Source organism: Podarcis melisellensis, assembly GCF_964234715.1.
Source record: "Podarcis melisellensis genome assembly, chromosome: 8".
NCBI lineage: Eukaryota > Metazoa > Chordata > Lepidosauria > Squamata > Lacertidae > Podarcis > Podarcis melisellensis.
The window spans coordinates 41,237,752-41,255,557 of record NC_138540.1 but is presented as its reverse complement, the minus strand read 5'-3'; the positions used below and the strand labels follow the sequence as shown (position 1 = coordinate 41,255,557).

The 17,806-nt window shown below is 45.2% G+C and overlaps 1 protein-coding gene across 1 annotated transcript in view; it reads left to right on the top strand.

The window, feature by feature from the left end:
* The first annotated feature begins 79 nt into the window (after window positions 1-79).
* SPG7 (SPG7 matrix AAA peptidase subunit, paraplegin) overlaps window positions 80-17,806 on the top strand; it is a 32,730-nt gene continuing 15,003 nt past the window's right edge. Inside the window, exons 1-8 of the mRNA XM_081921073.1 lie at window positions 80-368; window positions 1,821-1,917; window positions 3,405-3,494; window positions 9,889-10,130; window positions 12,193-12,332; window positions 14,912-15,014; window positions 16,424-16,549; window positions 17,116-17,278. Of these exons, the coding sequence (XP_081777199.1) occupies window positions 216-368; window positions 1,821-1,917; window positions 3,405-3,494; window positions 9,889-10,130; window positions 12,193-12,332; window positions 14,912-15,014; window positions 16,424-16,549; window positions 17,116-17,278 (1,114 nt within the window). The 5' untranslated portion in view covers window positions 80-215. The remainder of the gene's footprint in view (window positions 369-1,820; window positions 1,918-3,404; window positions 3,495-9,888; window positions 10,131-12,192; window positions 12,333-14,911; window positions 15,015-16,423; window positions 16,550-17,115; window positions 17,279-17,806) is intronic.

The window sequence follows — 17,806 nt, the reverse complement described above, 5'->3', positions numbered from 1 at the left end:
CGAAGTCTGGACCCCGCGTTTCCCTCCAGCCGAATTTCCCATTAGGTGAGAACAGCCAGGCGCGGCCATCTTGAGAGCGGGCTACGCTGAGCGGCTGCCAGCTTTTAAGATGGCGGAAGCCGCCTCCTTTCCAGCCTCCGCTCGGCTTTCTCGCCAGGCCCCCGCCTGGATCTCACCGTCCGCACTGGGGAGCTGAACAGCTCGGTGCCTGGACCATGACCGGGGCGGTCTCCTTGCTGTTGCTGCTCCGGAGGAGCTGCCGCCGCGCTCTACGACTGGCGCCGCGGGCTTTCCCGGCGGCCGAGCTCCGGGCTCTGCAGAGCGGCTGGCCCAGGATCCGCACAGAGAGCGGTGGCGACGGCCTTCAGGTAAGGCTGAGGCGGTGAGGCACCGAGGTCTCTTAAAACTGCCTCATCACCCGGGAGGGAAGCCCCCCTCCCGGCCTGGACCCGCTAAACCTGCCAGCTCCTGGTGGTGACAGTCATGAGAGTTTTTTCTATTAATCACCCCCAGTTTCCATAGAACTTTCTGCAGCTGCACAACCAGCAAATGAGAGTACAATCCTTTGCACATCTGTCCAAGAGAAAGACTTATCAAGCTCAGTGGGACTTATTCCCAAGTAAGCGTGTATAGGATTGTAACCCCTGCCTTGGTAAAAAGTAGGATGTGGGTTGTACAGTACCGAGAAAGCAGGGGGAATCAACGTGATATAGCGGAGAGTGTTCCTTTCGGACTTGGGTTCAAATGGTCTATCAGCCCTGAGTTGCAATGGGTGACGTTAGGCCATTCACTCTCTTGCAGCCTAACCTACTTCACAGGGTTATTGAAAGGATAAAACGCTGGGTGTGTGGGAAGGATGGGATAGGAAATGATAAGGTTTTATTCATTTACATTTATATCCCACCTACCTTCCGTCATAGAACCTAAGGCAGTGCATGTTCATGCACAAAATAAATAATAATACCAAAAAAGTCTCTGCACCCAGAAAATTGGCATATCAGGGGGAATCATTCTTACGTAAGCTTTTCCCTGACGTGCCAGTTTTGTAGATTGAGGGATTGGCTTCTTGCATCTTTGTTTAGAGCGCTTGTCTCTGACTGTTCAGAAATTAATCTCCTCCAGAATCAAAGTTTAACCATTTAAAAAATGCAATCATATAGCATGAAGCAAGAGTGTGTCAGGAGCAATCAAATAATAATAATAATAGTAATAATAATGTATATTAAACATAATATCTCTAAGGGCATGAGCAATTAAAAAGATTCCAAAAATCCTTGACTCCAAAAAGACAGCAGAGTTGGTGGCAATCAATAGTTTGCAGGTCTCACAGTGGAAAAAGCCCTATTGTGCTCACCATCCACCTTCTGGAGGTACATTCAACTATGCAGCTCCTTGCCTGCAGCCATAAGTGATAGCCCTCACTCAGGCTTACCACCATGTCTAGGAACTAGGCTTGAGAGGACAGAGCCATATCACATGCGTTTTGTCACTGATTCTTACAACATCTCTTGTAAATGTAATTAATTATTCCTATGCAGGATTGTAAGGTAGTTATTTTACATTTAGTCTGGTATTGGGCATTCTAATATATACACCAGATATTCTCAGGAGGAGGAATTGGTAAACCCTGCTTTTGTGCTAACCACTCCTAGTGTGGCCTCCTGGCCTGTCAAAAAGTCCGTCAAGCTCTACCCCTAGAAAGCCCCTCCACCCCTAGAAAGCCCCTCCACCTTTTTGAAGTCTCCATCCATAACTTCATTCCCTGGTATCTATCCATAATTCCCTGTAACCCTTGCACTGTTCTGTTGTTTCCTCCTCAGAGCCTTCTGTCTCAAGTGCTTTCCCCCACACCTGGAAGACTTTTTCGGTCAGTAGCAAAAAGCCAGTTTATCCCCTTCCGACTCTGGAAATTTCTGGGTGAGTAAAGAAAGCTTGACAACAATAGTGCCTTTACTGGAACTTATTCCTGCCATGGCAGTGACCAACATGTTGGCCATTGTTCTATTTCTTCCCCACCCCCAATTTTCTTGCAGTCTTAAGTGTATCGCTTCCTCAATTACTCAAAGCTGGGTGCACAAACAGAAGCCAAGTTTGAAGCCATTGAAATGCAAATGTTGAGCTCTGAATACATTGGACAAATGAATCGCTTTTTCCAAAGTGTGAGGGTTACATGGGAAATCACATTAGGCAGCTAAGGGATGGGCTTTTCTTGGGTCCCACCCAGGTGTGACCAGACTCACCCCAAAGAGTTGTGCCTCAGGCTAGGCTCAGACCTTGTTTGCCCCACCAGGCTTTCCTGATACTCCCTTTTAAAAAAATATTTCAAAAATAAAAAAACAAACATTTTGAAATTGCTAACAAGGCAATGTATATAACACATTTCCCCTCTTTGCATGTAGGTGAACATAAATGTAAGATCTGTTTGCAATTTGGAGCTTTTTGTATGCTTCATCATACTATTACAATTTATACTTTGCCATAATCTGAGGAAAGGCTTAGGATAAATGTTGCTGAATTTGTATAGGAGATAAAATCATGCCACGCTCTATAAAAATCAAATATTTTGAGCTTTGCCTTAGCTAATTTAAGTTGGTAAATCAGTTTTTCTGCCATGGCTCTTTGCCACAGTTTAATGTGCCAAGTATTCAATGTCAACAGTTCAGCAGTTTTCCAATTTTTGGTTGTTGCCCTGTGATCAAGCCATCAACAAATTTTATTAGTTCCTTAGATATCACTTTCTTGTCCATGCTGCTGGTTTACGTTTTGAGGAGAACTGGCCTACAAGATGTAAACTTTCCCTTGGTTGCTGTATCCTGTCATTACTTTATTTTTCTCTTTCCCCCCCAGCTGCTGCATGTCACAAGTTCAATCCCACCCATGAAAGATTTATTGTGCTAAGTCCACAGAAGCCTTGATTATTTATTAGAAGTATTTCACCCCACACTTTAGCTGAAAAAGCTTCCAGACCAGCTTTATATAAGATCAATAAAAACAGGACAGTCTGTCTGAAAACTGATAATCTGAAAGACACAACATGAAAGGAAGAGGGGATGGGAGAGAAAGAGGAAAATAACCAAACAGGCAGAAAACACAGAGTTACATGATAGTTCTAATAATGGTGAGCTGGAATGGAAACAGCTGAGGGAGAGAAAGAGCCTCAGGGAGAGACCCTTCTTCCCATCTCTCATTGTGCTTTATCCTGTCTGAAGGAATGAATGCTTCCAGGTAAAGCAGGGAGAAGTTCTGTGAAGCTGGGCTCTTAGCAGAGTTGACAATTAACAAATGACTTTGAGATCTAATTCAACAGACATTATCAACAAATTGTATAGGAAAGTTTGAGAAATTTAAACCTTGTTTATTACAAGCTGAGATGCTCAGAACTCTGACTGTAAATCTGTTGACAGGTGGCACTGACTATTTTTCTACCTCTGATTCTCATCGCAATGGCAGCGGTGGTGAAGGATCCAAAGGGAAATCTCCAGAAGAAGATGAGGGTAAGTACAAATAGCAGTTTTGCTCTGAAACTTCCAGTCAGACGTGACTACAGCAGAGGTGGAACACTTTTTTGGCTCCATGGGCTGGGCCTTTATCAGCGATGGTCTTATAGACCAAATTTGTCAGGTGATCTGACGGGGGGGGGGCAGGATACCCATCTGTCAATCACAGGACATCATTATGCTCTCACATGAATGCCAAGTGAGCGTATTAGCCCAGCTGTCAAAATTCCTCATGAGGCTTTGTGAGTCTTTCCCCTCCCACTGTGAAACTGGAGATTTAAAAGGGGAGCACAGGAAGACTTGCAAAGGCTTTAAGACTGTGTCCACACTCCCATCTCAGCCTCCAGAACTTGGTTGCAGTTCTTTTGAATATATACAGCTTTATGTATTTCAGGTATTAAAGCTGTATAGAAGCCAATATTAAATGGATGCCTTATTTTGGAGCAGAAACTCTTCTACTGAGGCATGTGTTATTGATCCAGCTAAAGTTTTTCAGAGTCTACACAGGCAATATTCTCAACCAATTTGCTTTTGCACAGATGTAACATTTTTGGAGTGACTTTCAGCTTGCTGCCTCAGTGGTTTTAGCATCACTCCTGCTTTGGGTATCAAGTAACCATGCAAATATAATGAAGAAGGGGAAGCCTTCATCAGGGTGGAGAGAGCCATGCTGCTGGCAGGGAGGCAGTTAATATATTTTAACATTTAGCAGATGTTGGCTCTGTTAGAGGAGAGGGGAATACAGTGTTCATAGAAGAAGAAAGTTTTTTATTTTAATTAGAAAATGATCTTGAAATATGCAGATGGGAAGGGATAGTCTTGCTAAATTATTTTTCTAAGGGGTACATACATGTTTGTGTTTATCAGCTGCTTATTATTTACATGCCTTTACCCTTAAGGATCCAAGGTGGGTTGGAACAATTAAAAAAAGTAAATTAAAACAATATAAAACAGCTTCCTAAAAATATACATCTCAGGGGTCAAGTCAGGGTAAAGAGTATTTTCCAAAAGCTGCATAATGAATATGTCAGACTCGCCTCCATGGGGATGCACCCATCATTTTACTAGGACATTTTAAAACCTTTGAAATTTCAGGGAAACTGTTATGAGGATGAAGAATATTGGCTCTTGTGATATTATATGCGGCAAAATGAGGTGGTGAAGTGGACTGCACCACTTTAAAGTGCAAAGGGGTTCTTCCATTTTTGAATGCTCCTTTACATTAAAAATATTATGTCAATAAAGGCCAGCACTCCAGGCAAAGGGATGGGATTATTGATGTATTGCAGTGTAATCTAGCTATGTCTACTCAGAAGTAAGACTTATTGAATTCAACAGGGCTTACTCATAGTTAAGTAGGGTTAGGATTGTAACCCAAGTCTTCTGTTTTGCATAGAACTTTTACATGTGTGGGTTTTCAAAAACCATATCCCCTATCTGTGGGAAATATAGCAGCCCTATTCAGGTTTTATTGCTCCCCATGATTCACATTGTACAAGGAGACAGCAGGGGCCCATTCGCTGACCCCACTGCAAAGAGGAAGCCTGCCAAATACCCATAGGCTCTCATTTTGAGTGTTAATCACACAACGAGAATAACACCTAAACAAGTTGAGCATTGCAGTCCACTCCACCACCTGATTCTGTTGCGTCCCTAGATTTAGCCATGTGCACCTGAGTATTTAACCTTTGTCTCCCTTCTAGGAGAGGACATTGGCACTTGCCAGGGAAAAGCATTTTGAAGATTGGCAAGGCATTTGAGCAGAGTCTGTGTCAGGATTTGGGGGCCAGCAGGAGTATGCATGTGCCTCTTGCAGTGATAGTCCTGTCCCGCCACCCCCATCCCTCTGAAAATATTGCAGAGAGCTACTTTAAAATTTCCTCTGCTGAGCTATAAAAAGATCACAAGGGCCTCCCACAGATGCTTAGCTTCAGAATAGCTTGCCCTCCCCCCCTTTCACACAACCTGCATTTTGAGGCTGAGCTGACCTGACAGTGCCCCCAAGTTTAACATCCCTCCCTTGGAGCTTTCAGCAGATTTCATAGATGAAGCTAAACAGCCGCAGTGGTGGCTGTATTCTGCCCCTCCTCTTTTTTCCTCCTTGATGTAATTTGAGACTGCATTTTAAAAAAGGGAAAGACATATCCTCCATAGAACAAGTGTGCATGTGTGCGTATTCCAGTGCTGAGAGACCAGAAGGGCTTCTGGGCAGGGAGCAGGCTTGCACTTTGGCTGCCTTGTGGCTGCAAACTCCTAGTGCTGCTCTTTTGGATAAAGGTGCTGGAAATGAGATGCTTCCTGCTCTTTCATGTGAGCCTGCAGTGCTGGTAAAAAGGCAAGAGGAAGCATCTCCTCCCATTGTTCCTTTGCTTTGAACACTAGCCCTTCCTTCTGCTCTGTGTGCAAAGTGCAACAGTAGATGAGTGTCTCTTGTGGTCCAGAACAGGGATAAACAAGCAGCTTGTTGCCACTGGACCCAGGTGGTTTCAAGCTAATTTCTTCTCCAGTAAACCCATACTCTGTATTCGAGGCTAATGATCTGCCATGTCAGATCTTAGTTTTTAGTTTCTGCCCCTAACTATGCAACTTCACTGTATGCATTGTGTATTAAAAAGTGCTTAGACCTTTACAGTTCTTGCTGTGCTTGCTAAAACAAAAGCCCTCTGAGGCGGTTGTTGCCATTCCCATTTTACAGATAGGTAACTGAGACAGTGTGTGTGTATGGAAGAGAAAGGAGGAGGGAGAGGGGCCAGGGCAGTAGTGGAACATGAATCTGAATCTGCAAAATCCAGGGCTAGTGTTGCGTCCAGTGAGCCAAACTGCAGGATTCAGATGGAACAGGCAGTGTCAAGTTAGCAAGGAGAAATATAGATGCTGTAATGTGCATGCTGAGTGCAAGAGGTGCTGGCTGTCACAATGCAGTCCCAGTTCACACCAGTCAGCAGTTACTTCAGAGCAGGAATAGGGTCTGTTTTCATCATGACCCCTCTCCCAACCTCTGAGGAGAAAAGACACCTTCCTTATACTATAGATTGAGCTATTTACTGGGGAGAGTCTTACATTTGTTGCAAGGTCTTTTCAGGAGCTCCTACTATGAGTATGTTATGTTATGAGTACGTCCTTTCCGGTGCCTGAAAGACTGCACAAAATAATATGCAGCACTCATCTTGGCCAGGAGGTGTGGTTTTTTTTGGCTTGACATGTGTACACCATGACCTACTGAGCGCTACAGCCTTTCCCCGCTTGTAATGGATGGATAAGTTGACTTTGCGAGGTGGAATCCTCCTCTGTGTCTTTGGGGGAAAGATCATCCCAGCAGTAATTATTTACAAAGAGTCCTGTGGCCTGTCACTGCAGCCCCTGCAAGCTTTTAATCATGGAGTTCAGGTTTGGGGTTAATGGCAAATCATTTCTTCATGAAGGCTTTCTGAGGCTGGAATGGGCCCCACAGCTGCTGACAAGAAGTGTCTCTTCCAGCTAGTATATGACTTATTTATGGAATGATTAGTGTGACCACTCTGCAGCATTGGGAGGTGAATGTGTGTGCTGTCTTGCTAAAAGTGGGGTCCCTTTGCTGGTAGCCTGGCAGAGCTGGGTGGCAGAGGCTCTGAGCAACTGGAAAGGATGGATGGCAGAGGGGGGCAAAATGCAGAGCAGTGCAGGCAGATCTCTTCATCTGTTCCTCTTGCCGTTTTCTGGTGTACTTGCAGACAAGAGCCATTCTATGGCCAGCCGGCATCTCTCTGAATTTTCCCACAGCAGCCTCTGAATTCTACCTCCAACTTATGAGAGAGGCCCAAGTGATGGGGGGAAGCCCTTTACAACTCTGATCAAAGAACGTAGAGGGCACATCTGTTTGGATTGCCTCTGAAACCTAGGAGAGAGCAGTACTTTATTAGGATTTCCTCTGTCAGTGAAAAGAGGTCATTGCTTGCAAAAAGAAGTTGATTAGACCAAGACACTTTGCTGGTATGGGTTCTAAAATTGTAGAGCTCTGAACCCCATGCCTGACAGTGCTGGGGGCTCTCAAGCCAGAAAAGACTACTGCAATAGCTTTCCAGTTGTCTCCTAAGCCTATGGGGAGGTTAATGAACTTAAATTTGTGGTAATCAAGATAAATGACTTTAGTGTGTTGATGCTTTTTATGGACTTGACTTTGTAGGTTAAAGTTGGTGCAAGCTTTCATGATTCGCAGAACACCTCATCAGACAAAATATGTCTTTGGATCCTAGAAGCTCTTAGATGTCATTTTGGTTTTCTGAAAAAAACTAGTAAGCTTGGGTGCTAAGTACCAGTAGATTTCCTCTTGGTCAAATGTGGGTGGATTTTTGTGTGAATATGCAGAAGTTCAGAAAAGCAGGTATTAAAGTTGTCCATACCTGTGATCAATAGAATCCCTTTTCCTTTTCCTTTTCCTTTTCCCTTTTCTTCTTTGATAAGTGGTTTAATGCATCCTTAGTATACACCTGGAACCCAGAAAGTAATCTCACCCCATACTCTGTATGTTGTGGGAATCCTTTCCCCGAGTTAAGTTTCTGTGGGTTGTTGGGCTTTATTTTTATTTTTTACAATGTTGCTTTTTAAAAACTCTTTATTGGGCACTTGCTTGCAACTCCTGTGATAGATTTTCTCATTCTGCTGTAGCTGGCCCTTTCTGATATAACAAAGGACTGTGAGATGGTAGGAGAAGACAAAAGAGGTGTGGGCAGGGCATAGTTACTAAGATACTGGTGTTTGGTGAATGATGGCTTTATCTGAGAAACACTACTTTCCTCTAAGGGTGGGGGTCATTGGATAGTGAGGACAGAGCAAGCCATGAGTGAAATATGGTCCTGGATGTCTGATCAGGCAGCTCCAGCTTGGAATTGTGGATGAGGCTGGATCTCTGTACAGTGGGGTTTTTCTTTTTCTTTTTGCATCTGCTTTAACTGGTGGTGCTTGCTGATAAATGCCTTTGTTAACATAAATCTAATCTTGGCTACAGCAGATAGATTTTCCAACAAAACAGCCATGATTTATTTGGGAGGCTTCCTTAATGGCTCCGATAGATGATGCGCCATTGGCAGAGGTGGGCAGCAGTTAGGCCATTCAGGTTGGATCAAAGAGCAAGGCAGGATGAAATGAGACTTAGAATCCAAAATAAGAAGAGCCTGCAGGACCAGGCCAGTGACCTGCAGATGCAGCCACCAAGATGGTTTTCTGCAATTTTAGGAATGCCCCTAGCTCTAGCACAGCAATGGAAAATCTTTTACGTGTGGGCCTATTGGGGAAGCCACAGACACTTTCCCTACACCTGACATCATATATGTTGGCAGGTAAAGACAAGGCCAGGCCCAGAGAGATTTGCACCTGCAAAGCCTTGTGTGCAGCACTTTACAAGCACCAGCAGGCGGCTTCTGTGCACATTGCTATGCAAAAATGGGTCAAACATGGGCTGTGTTGGGTGTAGGGAGATAAGTTCCCTATCCCTGCTCTAGGAATACAGTTGTCCTGGCTGAGGCTGATGGAATGTGGGAGTCCAAGGTCTCTGGAAGGCACTAGGTTGGAGAATCCTGCCTTAGAAGGGGCTTAGAATGCTGGAGAGATGGACCATACTTTCTAGTGTTGGCAGAAGTTGCAATCTTTTGAGTGCTGCTACTGTGCAGTTTGCCTCCATTCATTTCAAAGGGTAGGAGCCCAATTCAGATCCCACATCCGTTTGAACCAAATGCAAGTTATGCAGAGCAGTAGGACTGGGTGAAGGCTGAAGAGCTTTCTCTGCATGATTCAAACGGGTTTTGCAAATTGTTCAATAGGTACAAAGCTGCATCATTCATTCTATATTTGTGGTAGTGGTGTGACAGAAGGCATCTTGCCCCTGTCTAGCATTATCTGGTTGAGCATTTATGACCCTTTCTGAGAAAAAAATGGATCCTCCTGCAGAATGTGAGCTGATTTGTACATGCTGTCTGGGCCGGCTCATGAGAGAGAACTGCTGAAACAGGCTAAATGTGGAAAGCTGGAGCTGGGTAGAGCAAATATTTGCTGGCTAATCGAATGCAAACTTCCCCTTTCCCTATGTGTGTTAATGTTGGAACTCCAGGTAGGCAGCTCCGTAAACATGCTCTGCTCCTGAGCTGTTGGCCCAGTTTGAAGCAGGCATTTTAATGCAGCTTTGCTGTGTGACCTTGCTCTTGGTCTCTCCTCATTCAGTCCCTGGAAAAAGGGGCTGTAATGTGATAGCACACTGCAAACCAGATGCTGCCTCTCCTAGCCCAGCTTAGCTTTCCTAGGAAAATGAAATGTGGAACAAAAAACAGACTGTGTGGGGGTCTGTGGCTTGGGGCATAATCAATCTGCTCTCCAGCTCGTAATGCTAATCTTGATGTGTTCTTATGTTTCCTCTCTCAAGAGGAAAAGAGACGCCGGGAGAGGGAGGACCAGATGTACCGGGAGCGCTTGAGGACCCTCTTTCTCATTGCCATCATCATGAGCCTGCTAAACTCCTTGAGCACCAGTGGAGGCAACATATCCTGGAACGACTTTGTAAATGAGATGCTGGCGAAAGGGGAAGTGCAGCGAGTTCAAGTGGTGCCGGAGAGCGACATTGTGGAAATCTACTTACATCCAGGGGCAGTTGTGTTTGGACGGCCTGTGAGTGTCTTTTTCAGCAAGATCAGTCCTTAAAGTATTGCAAAGTAGGTTAAGCAAAGTTTGGCCAACTTTGATTGATATAGGAATGTAGGCTTCAGGATTGGTAGTAGAAATTCCGCACACATTTAAGTTTCGCAGATTTCTCTTGGTGTTGTGCCTGCCAAACAGTTGTGTGAACCTCCAAATGCTTCCATAGTTCTTCACCAGCCCCTAAATTGGCCTGTTGTCTTGGTCAATAATCTTGTTTTTTCCTAATCTGCTTTTTCTCCTCATAAGCAGAAAGCTGTCAAACTTCTGTGAAGTATTCCTATATGGATATCAACATTAAGAGTGCTTTTCTGATTGTTTTCATTTATCTGTTCTTCTCCTTGTTCAGACAAGGAAGATAACATAATATCTATGCTGAATTTTTAGGTAATTCAAGTTAAGGGTGGGAAGACTTCAGACTTGCAGGATCTACTCTTGTTTTGTTACTAGAACCTTGAGGTCCCCCAAATGAGCTTTGGGTGGAAGGATGATGCAAATTTAGAATTCAGACCATGGTACCGCTGAGCGTTTGCCTAGCCCCAGAACTTGTTATTTGTACTAGAATTGAACTTGCAGGAGTTTCACACACAAATCTAATTATGGTTTTCCAATATGTGCTTTGTTTCAGCAGCTTCATGTTAGTTGAGAGTTAGGCTTTTTGGTTTTGCTATTTTTTATTTTTAAAAATGGAATAAGAAATCTTTGCTGATCAGCTTAAGGTCACCCAGAGTTCACCCAGTAGATCCTGAAACACCTTCTGCCCATCCCTGCATTGAATGATTTGAGGAACAGAGAAATCTCTCACTGACTTTAGTGGAGACCTTTAAGGGAAAGCAGCTGAAGTTGCCTATGTAGAATCTAAATGAAACTATCACAGTGAATTTCATTGTCTTGGTTTTAAATGCAGAGTTTAAGCATAAGTCATCCTGATGACTTTCATAAACTGTTTCTTGGAAAACTCCACATATTTATAATACAGTATTAGAATTTTGTGAGCAGTTTTTTGCTTTTTCTGGAACAATTTGCATACTATCCTGAACATGCTTGATCTTGGCTGATCCCAGAAGCTAAGCAGGGTCAGGCCTGGTTAGTACTTGGATGGGACACTGCCTGGGAATACTGGGTTTTGATTCCTGCACTGAAGGGGGTTGGACTAGATGGCCCTCGGGGTCCCTTCCAGCTCTACGATTCTATGATTTCTTCTCACCAGAGTACTCTCAAAGTGGATAACAATAAAGAAATATCCAATAATAAATGCAATTCAAAACCAAAAGACACAAATAGCAAGACAGATAATGAAAATATCCAACTTTAATATGCAGCCCTGCTTAGGGAAGTTTTTAATGACTGATGTTTTAATGTATTTTTAATCTTTTGTTGGAAGCTGCCCAGCCAGATAGGTGGGGTATCATCATCATCATCATCATCATCATTATTAATAGGCTTGCACGAGAAAAACTGCCTTCTCCTGATGGAGGAGGGTTAAAAGAGAGCATTCCAAACCTTCCTCCAGAATGTGGGTACAGCTACAGGAAAAATCCTCTTGTGAGTCCTGACTAACTTAGCACCTGCCCCATGTGAGCCTGCAGTGGGTGGCCCTTCCATTAGATCTAAAATAACTTATTATAATACAATAAAATAATTCTGTACTGATTACTGGTACCCATAACAATAGCAGTTGCCACAAACAGTGAAACTTGCATGGCCTTGTGAGTTTTCCAGGTTGAGAGAGAAGGCAGCTAATATTGCTAAGAATGGGTTGCCTGTTGATTACTTAAGCCTCTCCTCTGACTCATAGCAAAGTGCACCTTTGTCTGTACTTAAGCCAACCTGAGATTTTGGCAAGCTTAAGAGGTCACATAGCTTTTAATTCCTTGCCCAGCAGCCACTTTTCATCCCCCTTGGAATTCCCCCACCTACTCACACATGACAGGTTGTGGCCCTGAGCAGTTTTTTTCCACCTGTGCAATTCCCAGTTGATCAATGTCCTGAATCTGTCCTCAGCGTTGCTAACGTTGCTTTTGTGTGTCTCCAGAGGCTTGCCCTGATGTACAGAATGCAGGTAGCAAACATTGACAAGTTTGAGGAGAAGCTGCGGGCAGCTGAGGAAGAGCTGAGCATTGACCTGAAGGACAGGATCCCCGTTTCCTACAAGCGCACTGGCTTCTTTGGAAAGTATGACATATTTAGAAGAAAGCTCCTCCACCATTGCACGGCACTGTCTGCCCCACCCCCCATTTCTTGCCTTTCTCTCTCCACCCCACCATGCCCTCTGTGCTTCTTCCTCTTGCTTGCCATGGCTGTGTGTACAGTGTCTCCAAGCAGCCTTCCCTGACCTGACACTTTTCAGATGCTTTGGACTACAACTGCCATTAGGCTCAGCTAACAGAACTGTGCTGGCTTGGGCTGGCAGGAGTTGTAGTCCAAACTATCAGGAGGGTGCCAGCTTGGCAAAGCATGTCCTAAAAAGACTTGGTGGCCTAGATTGGGACACCAGCAGCCACCACAAATGTGTGAAATGCATGACACACACCACTTCCTGCAACTAGCCAGCTAGGAGGTGGTTTTGCCTGCTTCAGAACTTAATTGTATGACTTAGCTCTGTGAGATTTTCCACGGGAATAGCAAGGGAAGGGGCTGTTGATTGGGGCAACCAGAACCCAGCCTAAGCACCATAGACTTACAAAAATATTTTCTTGTGAAAAGTGTGCCAATCTATTTTCCCAGTGAATACTGCAGGGTGGCTTGGCGAACATGGCAATGATCATAGTGTGGGGGATCCAATGGAGATAATGCCTTAACAGCCTGAGTGAGCCTCCCACACGGTATTATCTTTGGCTTATAAAAATAAACTCCCGAGCGTTTGCCCATTAAGACAACAGCCAACTGTACCTTTGGCGGACACTGACTCATAGGCCCCATGCTGAGCAGAAATGTTTTGCTAATCAAACCCCAAATGTCAATGTGAAGCAAGTGCTCCCATTAAACGTATGGACTTTGTTATGCAGAACCCCACATCCTTTGTCACAAGGATTTTGCAAAGGCTAAAGCTGTTAATACTGATGTAAAGTCAGAATGGGAATTGATGCTGAGAACAGGAGGAGGGCAGAAGCTTCTAAAGATGCAGGAATGCTGGCTTGGAACGTTTGTTTCTCCTTAATGATGGCAAGAGCCAGCTCTTCTTGTGGTCTTCTTTCTGCTGCTGCAGCAGCTTTTATCCACAAAAAAAACGATTTATGGAATCTTGTCATCTCTGGCTGACGAGATTCTCTTGTAATAAGAATGGAAGGAGGCCTATAAACCATTCTGTTCCAGGGCCAGGCTTGGCTTTCTGAGGAGACTATGAAAAGAGTTTCATGGGCAAAACATTTCTGGGTTTGTGGGGAGGGAGGAAGGTTTTTTATTCACTCTCCCCATTGTGCTTTACTTTCAGAGCTGACAGGCAAACTAAATTATTGACTGACTTACATAGGAAGCTGCCTTAAACTGAGTCACACCATCGGTCTGACTGGCAGCGTCTCTCCAGGGTTTTAGGCAGGGGTCTTTCCCAGTCCTACCTATAGTGGTCAGGAATTGAAACCTGGGACCTTCTGCATACAAAACAGATGCTCAGCCACTGAACTATGACACTTCAAGGAGCCAGGATGAAGAACGTCCGAAGTCCTCTCCATGGATCCCTTCAACATGAGCTACTGGCTACAGATCAATTGATGCTTTCTTCCGCCATTACCTTATTTTCCATTTGGAATGTAAACTTTGTAAAAGCTACCCTTGTGCTGCTTTCACTGTTGAATCTGTGCCTTAACCACCACATGTAATTATTTTTGGTGGGCATTTAAAAAAAACACTTTTGCTTTTGTCACTTGGCAATATTGCATTGTGAAAGGTTGGCTATTTACCTGAAAGTTGCAGTCATTGAGAGTTGTGACTTGAATGAGGATGGTATTAAATCCTTTGGCCACCTCTAGCACTCCCAGCAGTCCACCACTTTCCCCACCTATGCCCACTGAATTTCAGACACCTGAGGACATTGCCCCACATGCTGGACTTGAGGCCTGCTTTCCACGACAGTTGCTCAGAGGAGCTGGTCTGAAGCACTTCACTGACTTGTGGACGGGCCTTAGCTCATTGGTAGAGCAACTGCTTTGCATATGGAAAATTGTAGGTTCAGTCCCCACTGGTGTTTCCAGGTAGGGCTGGAAATGACCCTGCCTGAAATGCTGGAGAGATGTTCCCAGTCAGTGGAGACAATTGAGCTAGATGGGCCAGTGGACTCTGAGTAAGGCAGCTTCCTAGGTTTCCCTATGTTTCAATGGAGCAATCTGCCCAGAGTCAGAGACAACACACATTCTCTGTTAGCGACATTTGTTTGGAACTTCCCCCAAAGCTTTATTGGAATTAATGCCAGCTGCACATTAACGCTTGAGAGTGAGAGCACAGAAGATGCCCCTTTACACTGCCTCCAAAGCTCATTGGGCTCTTAACCTGTTCTTTGATTTAGACAGGCTCCTTCCCCTCCCCCCCCAAAAAAAGCTGTACTCCAGATGTTGCAAGACTCCAGCTCCCATCATCCCTAACCTTTGGTCATGCTGGCTGATGGGAATTGCAGCTGAAGTGCCACAGGTTTCCTGTCCCTGCATCTTGAAATGTTGCCATAGCTGTCCCACAAATACAGTACTGGCTATGTTTTTGTCCGTTCATAACTGATACAGCAGTTGCTTAGGTCTGACCCTGGTTTGCTGTTGTCTTTGCAGCGTCCTCTATGCCCTGGGGATGGCTGCTGTGGGTGTTGGCATCCTGTGGTACATCTTTCGCCTGGCCGGGATGGCAGGAAGGGAAGGAGGCTTCAGTGCCTTTGTAAGTAGTTCTCCCTCCTGCTTTGTTTTGGGTGGGCCTGGCTTCTTCTTCCCTCCCCCAGCAAAGTCAACAGCGGATGAGAATTAAGCTGTGCCAAAGGCTGGGCGGCCCTGTGCTATGTCTTGCTGCTTTTCCTATCAGCTGACGGAACTTTACAGTATTTGGCCTCATGGGTGGGGTGGTGGAGGGGGGGCGTCCTCTGTCCCTCTAGGCTGGGAAGGCTGAGCTCAGGGAATCTGCAGGGCAGTTCTCTGCTGTTTTCAGGCCTCACTAATGACTTGCAGCTGGGAATGGCATTTCTTTTGCTTTTGTCTTGCCAGCAAATCTCGCATGCAGCAGCGAACACAAATCCCTTGCTTTTAGCAAAATAACTTTTTTCAGTCTTTAAAGCTGCCTAAGCTTTTTGGACTGTGCTGTGAGCTGGCCTTCATACCTCCTGTCACATGCCTCCCTCCCAGCATCAGCCAAACCCCTGCCGCTCGGTCAGCTGAGGGAAGGATGGTGATTTCTGTCTGTCTGCCTGCCTGCCTGCTTGGGAGGGGCTGGGGGAGGTGGAAATGGGCTGAAAAAAATGTTCTGCAGTTCAGTAGCCCAGTCAGCTCTGCTCTACTCCCTTTACTTCATAGCTGTGGAAGTTCCCAAGGCTCCCTCTTTACTTCCTTTAGGTGGGTGACACCCCTGGCACTTTTATTGATGCACTTCCAAGCTTGTGGCCTGCTGTAAGCTTAGTTGAAAAGCCAACATTAGTAGCTGTTTTCAGCAAAGGATAATGAGCAGTTATGCAGAGGCTGTTTAGCTAAATTGTTGTTTTGTCTGTCGCTGCGGTTTAATGGAGGCTAGAATGCAGTTGCCTGTTGCTTTTGAGGTCCCTGTTGTTCTGTTCGCCTTCTTCTCCCCCTGCCACCATAAAAAAGTGTCCCACCACCAAATCTCTTGCATAAGCAGCATTCTGAAAGCCAGGGAATTGAGTGGATCATGCTGCCATTTTGGTGGAGTGGTTGCCAGCCCGGCTAGCAAAACTAAAATTACAAGAGAGGAGTTCTAGAGAGCTCCTTCCATCTGATTTCTCTGTCTGTAGATTCTTGGCTGGAGGGTGGCAGCAGCAATTGTTTGAGGCATCCCTCCAGCTTGCTACGAACATTAAAACCTAGATCAAGATAGCAGCTGAGTGAGTGGAACCACAGCCCTACTTACCTAAAGCAGAAAATAGAACAGAAAGGCAAATAAATGGTCTGCCCTGTGGAGGATGGCACATGGGCCCTGCCAAATGCAGCGTGAGCACTTCATTGCTCAGTGAACTGCTCTTCCTCCAAGCTCATAAGAATCAGGGCTTTGTATAACCCCTGCTTTTCTTTATTCGGCCATATCTTTCTCTCTCTCTCCCCTCCACCCTGCCCACTCCTCAACAGAGTCAGCTGAAGATGGCCCGCTTCACTATTGTGCATGGGAAATCTGGGAAAGGGATCAGCTTCAAGGATGTAGCAGGAATGCATGAGGCCAAAATGGAGGTCAAGGAATTTGTGGATTATCTGAAGGTAAGACAAGTGCTGGCAAGTGCAGCTGGGAAGTTGGGAATGGGAGGGATTGAGTGGGCAATGCTGTGAATCCAGTAATGCTAGTGTGGGGAACCTTTGGCCCTCCAGGTGTTGCGGCACTACAACTCCCATCATCTCTTGGCTATGCTTGCTTGATTTACCCTGTGCAGGAATGTTGTGGGACCTTTTATTTGTAGTGTATTTGTTTTTTGGGTGACACTTGCCCCAGGATTCTTGGGTATAGGGGTATCCTTTTTCAAATAGCACTCTTTTCATTATGCCTTTTCCATCACACTATTAGCTATAGGCCTCATGAGTAATAGTGGGCCTGATTCTTTGTGGTGTAGGGGCAGAGGGCCTGTCTCTGAGCAAGGGGTGTGGTGTGGCTGAAGGGGCGACCATCTTGTCTGCTCAGCCACAAAGGGACATGAGGGGGTGTTTCTTTTTGCATGCTGTCATACATGTGGGAAAGAACATCAGTGGAAGTTTGTGATTTGCTTCCTCCAGGAGAAGATGCAGAATGAGTATGCAGCTTAAAAAAAATTTTTTTCTCCTTCCACTCCTAGAGCCCAGATCGTTACCTACAGCTTGGTGCTAAAGTTCCCAAAGGTGCCCTGTTGCTTGGACCACCAGGCTGTGGCAAGACCTTGTTGGCAAAAGCTGTTGCTACTGAGGCCCAGGTGCCATTCCTTGCGATAGCTGGCTCTGAGTTTGTGGAGGTGATAGGAGGTAAGTCCTGGGGCGGGGAGGCTGGATTCACTTAGAGGTGGTGTGTGTATTTTAATTTTTTAAAATCTTTGCTTCTTCAGCAGTCAGCTTTGATTTATTTAACAGAGCCAGCTAGGTGTGAGGCATTGTACAGAAGGAATGTGGTCCTTGCAATCTGTTTCTGTGGAGCAGAACTTGACTCGGGGCTCTCAACCCCCAGGAAGGCGGCCTGAGCAAGATTCCAGGCATCCACTCAAGGGGAAACGCAGTAGCTGAATAGGGATGGTGTATATCTGGGTAGATGTAAACACCTTCCCTCCCTAGCCCACTACAGTTTCCTTTCCACAGTTGATCAAAAGGCAGAGGGGTCTCTCTCCTTGGTGAGAGCTGGAAGGAGGACTCTGTGGGAGTCTGCTCAGCTTTCCCCTGAAACAAGCAAACAAACAAAAAGTGTGTTCCTGTGGGCTTAATGAAAATGTGGCTTACCAGGAAAAAAGCTTTGTTCTCAGTTAGTTTATTTGTAGGAAACTTTGAAGCCCTCTCACAGAG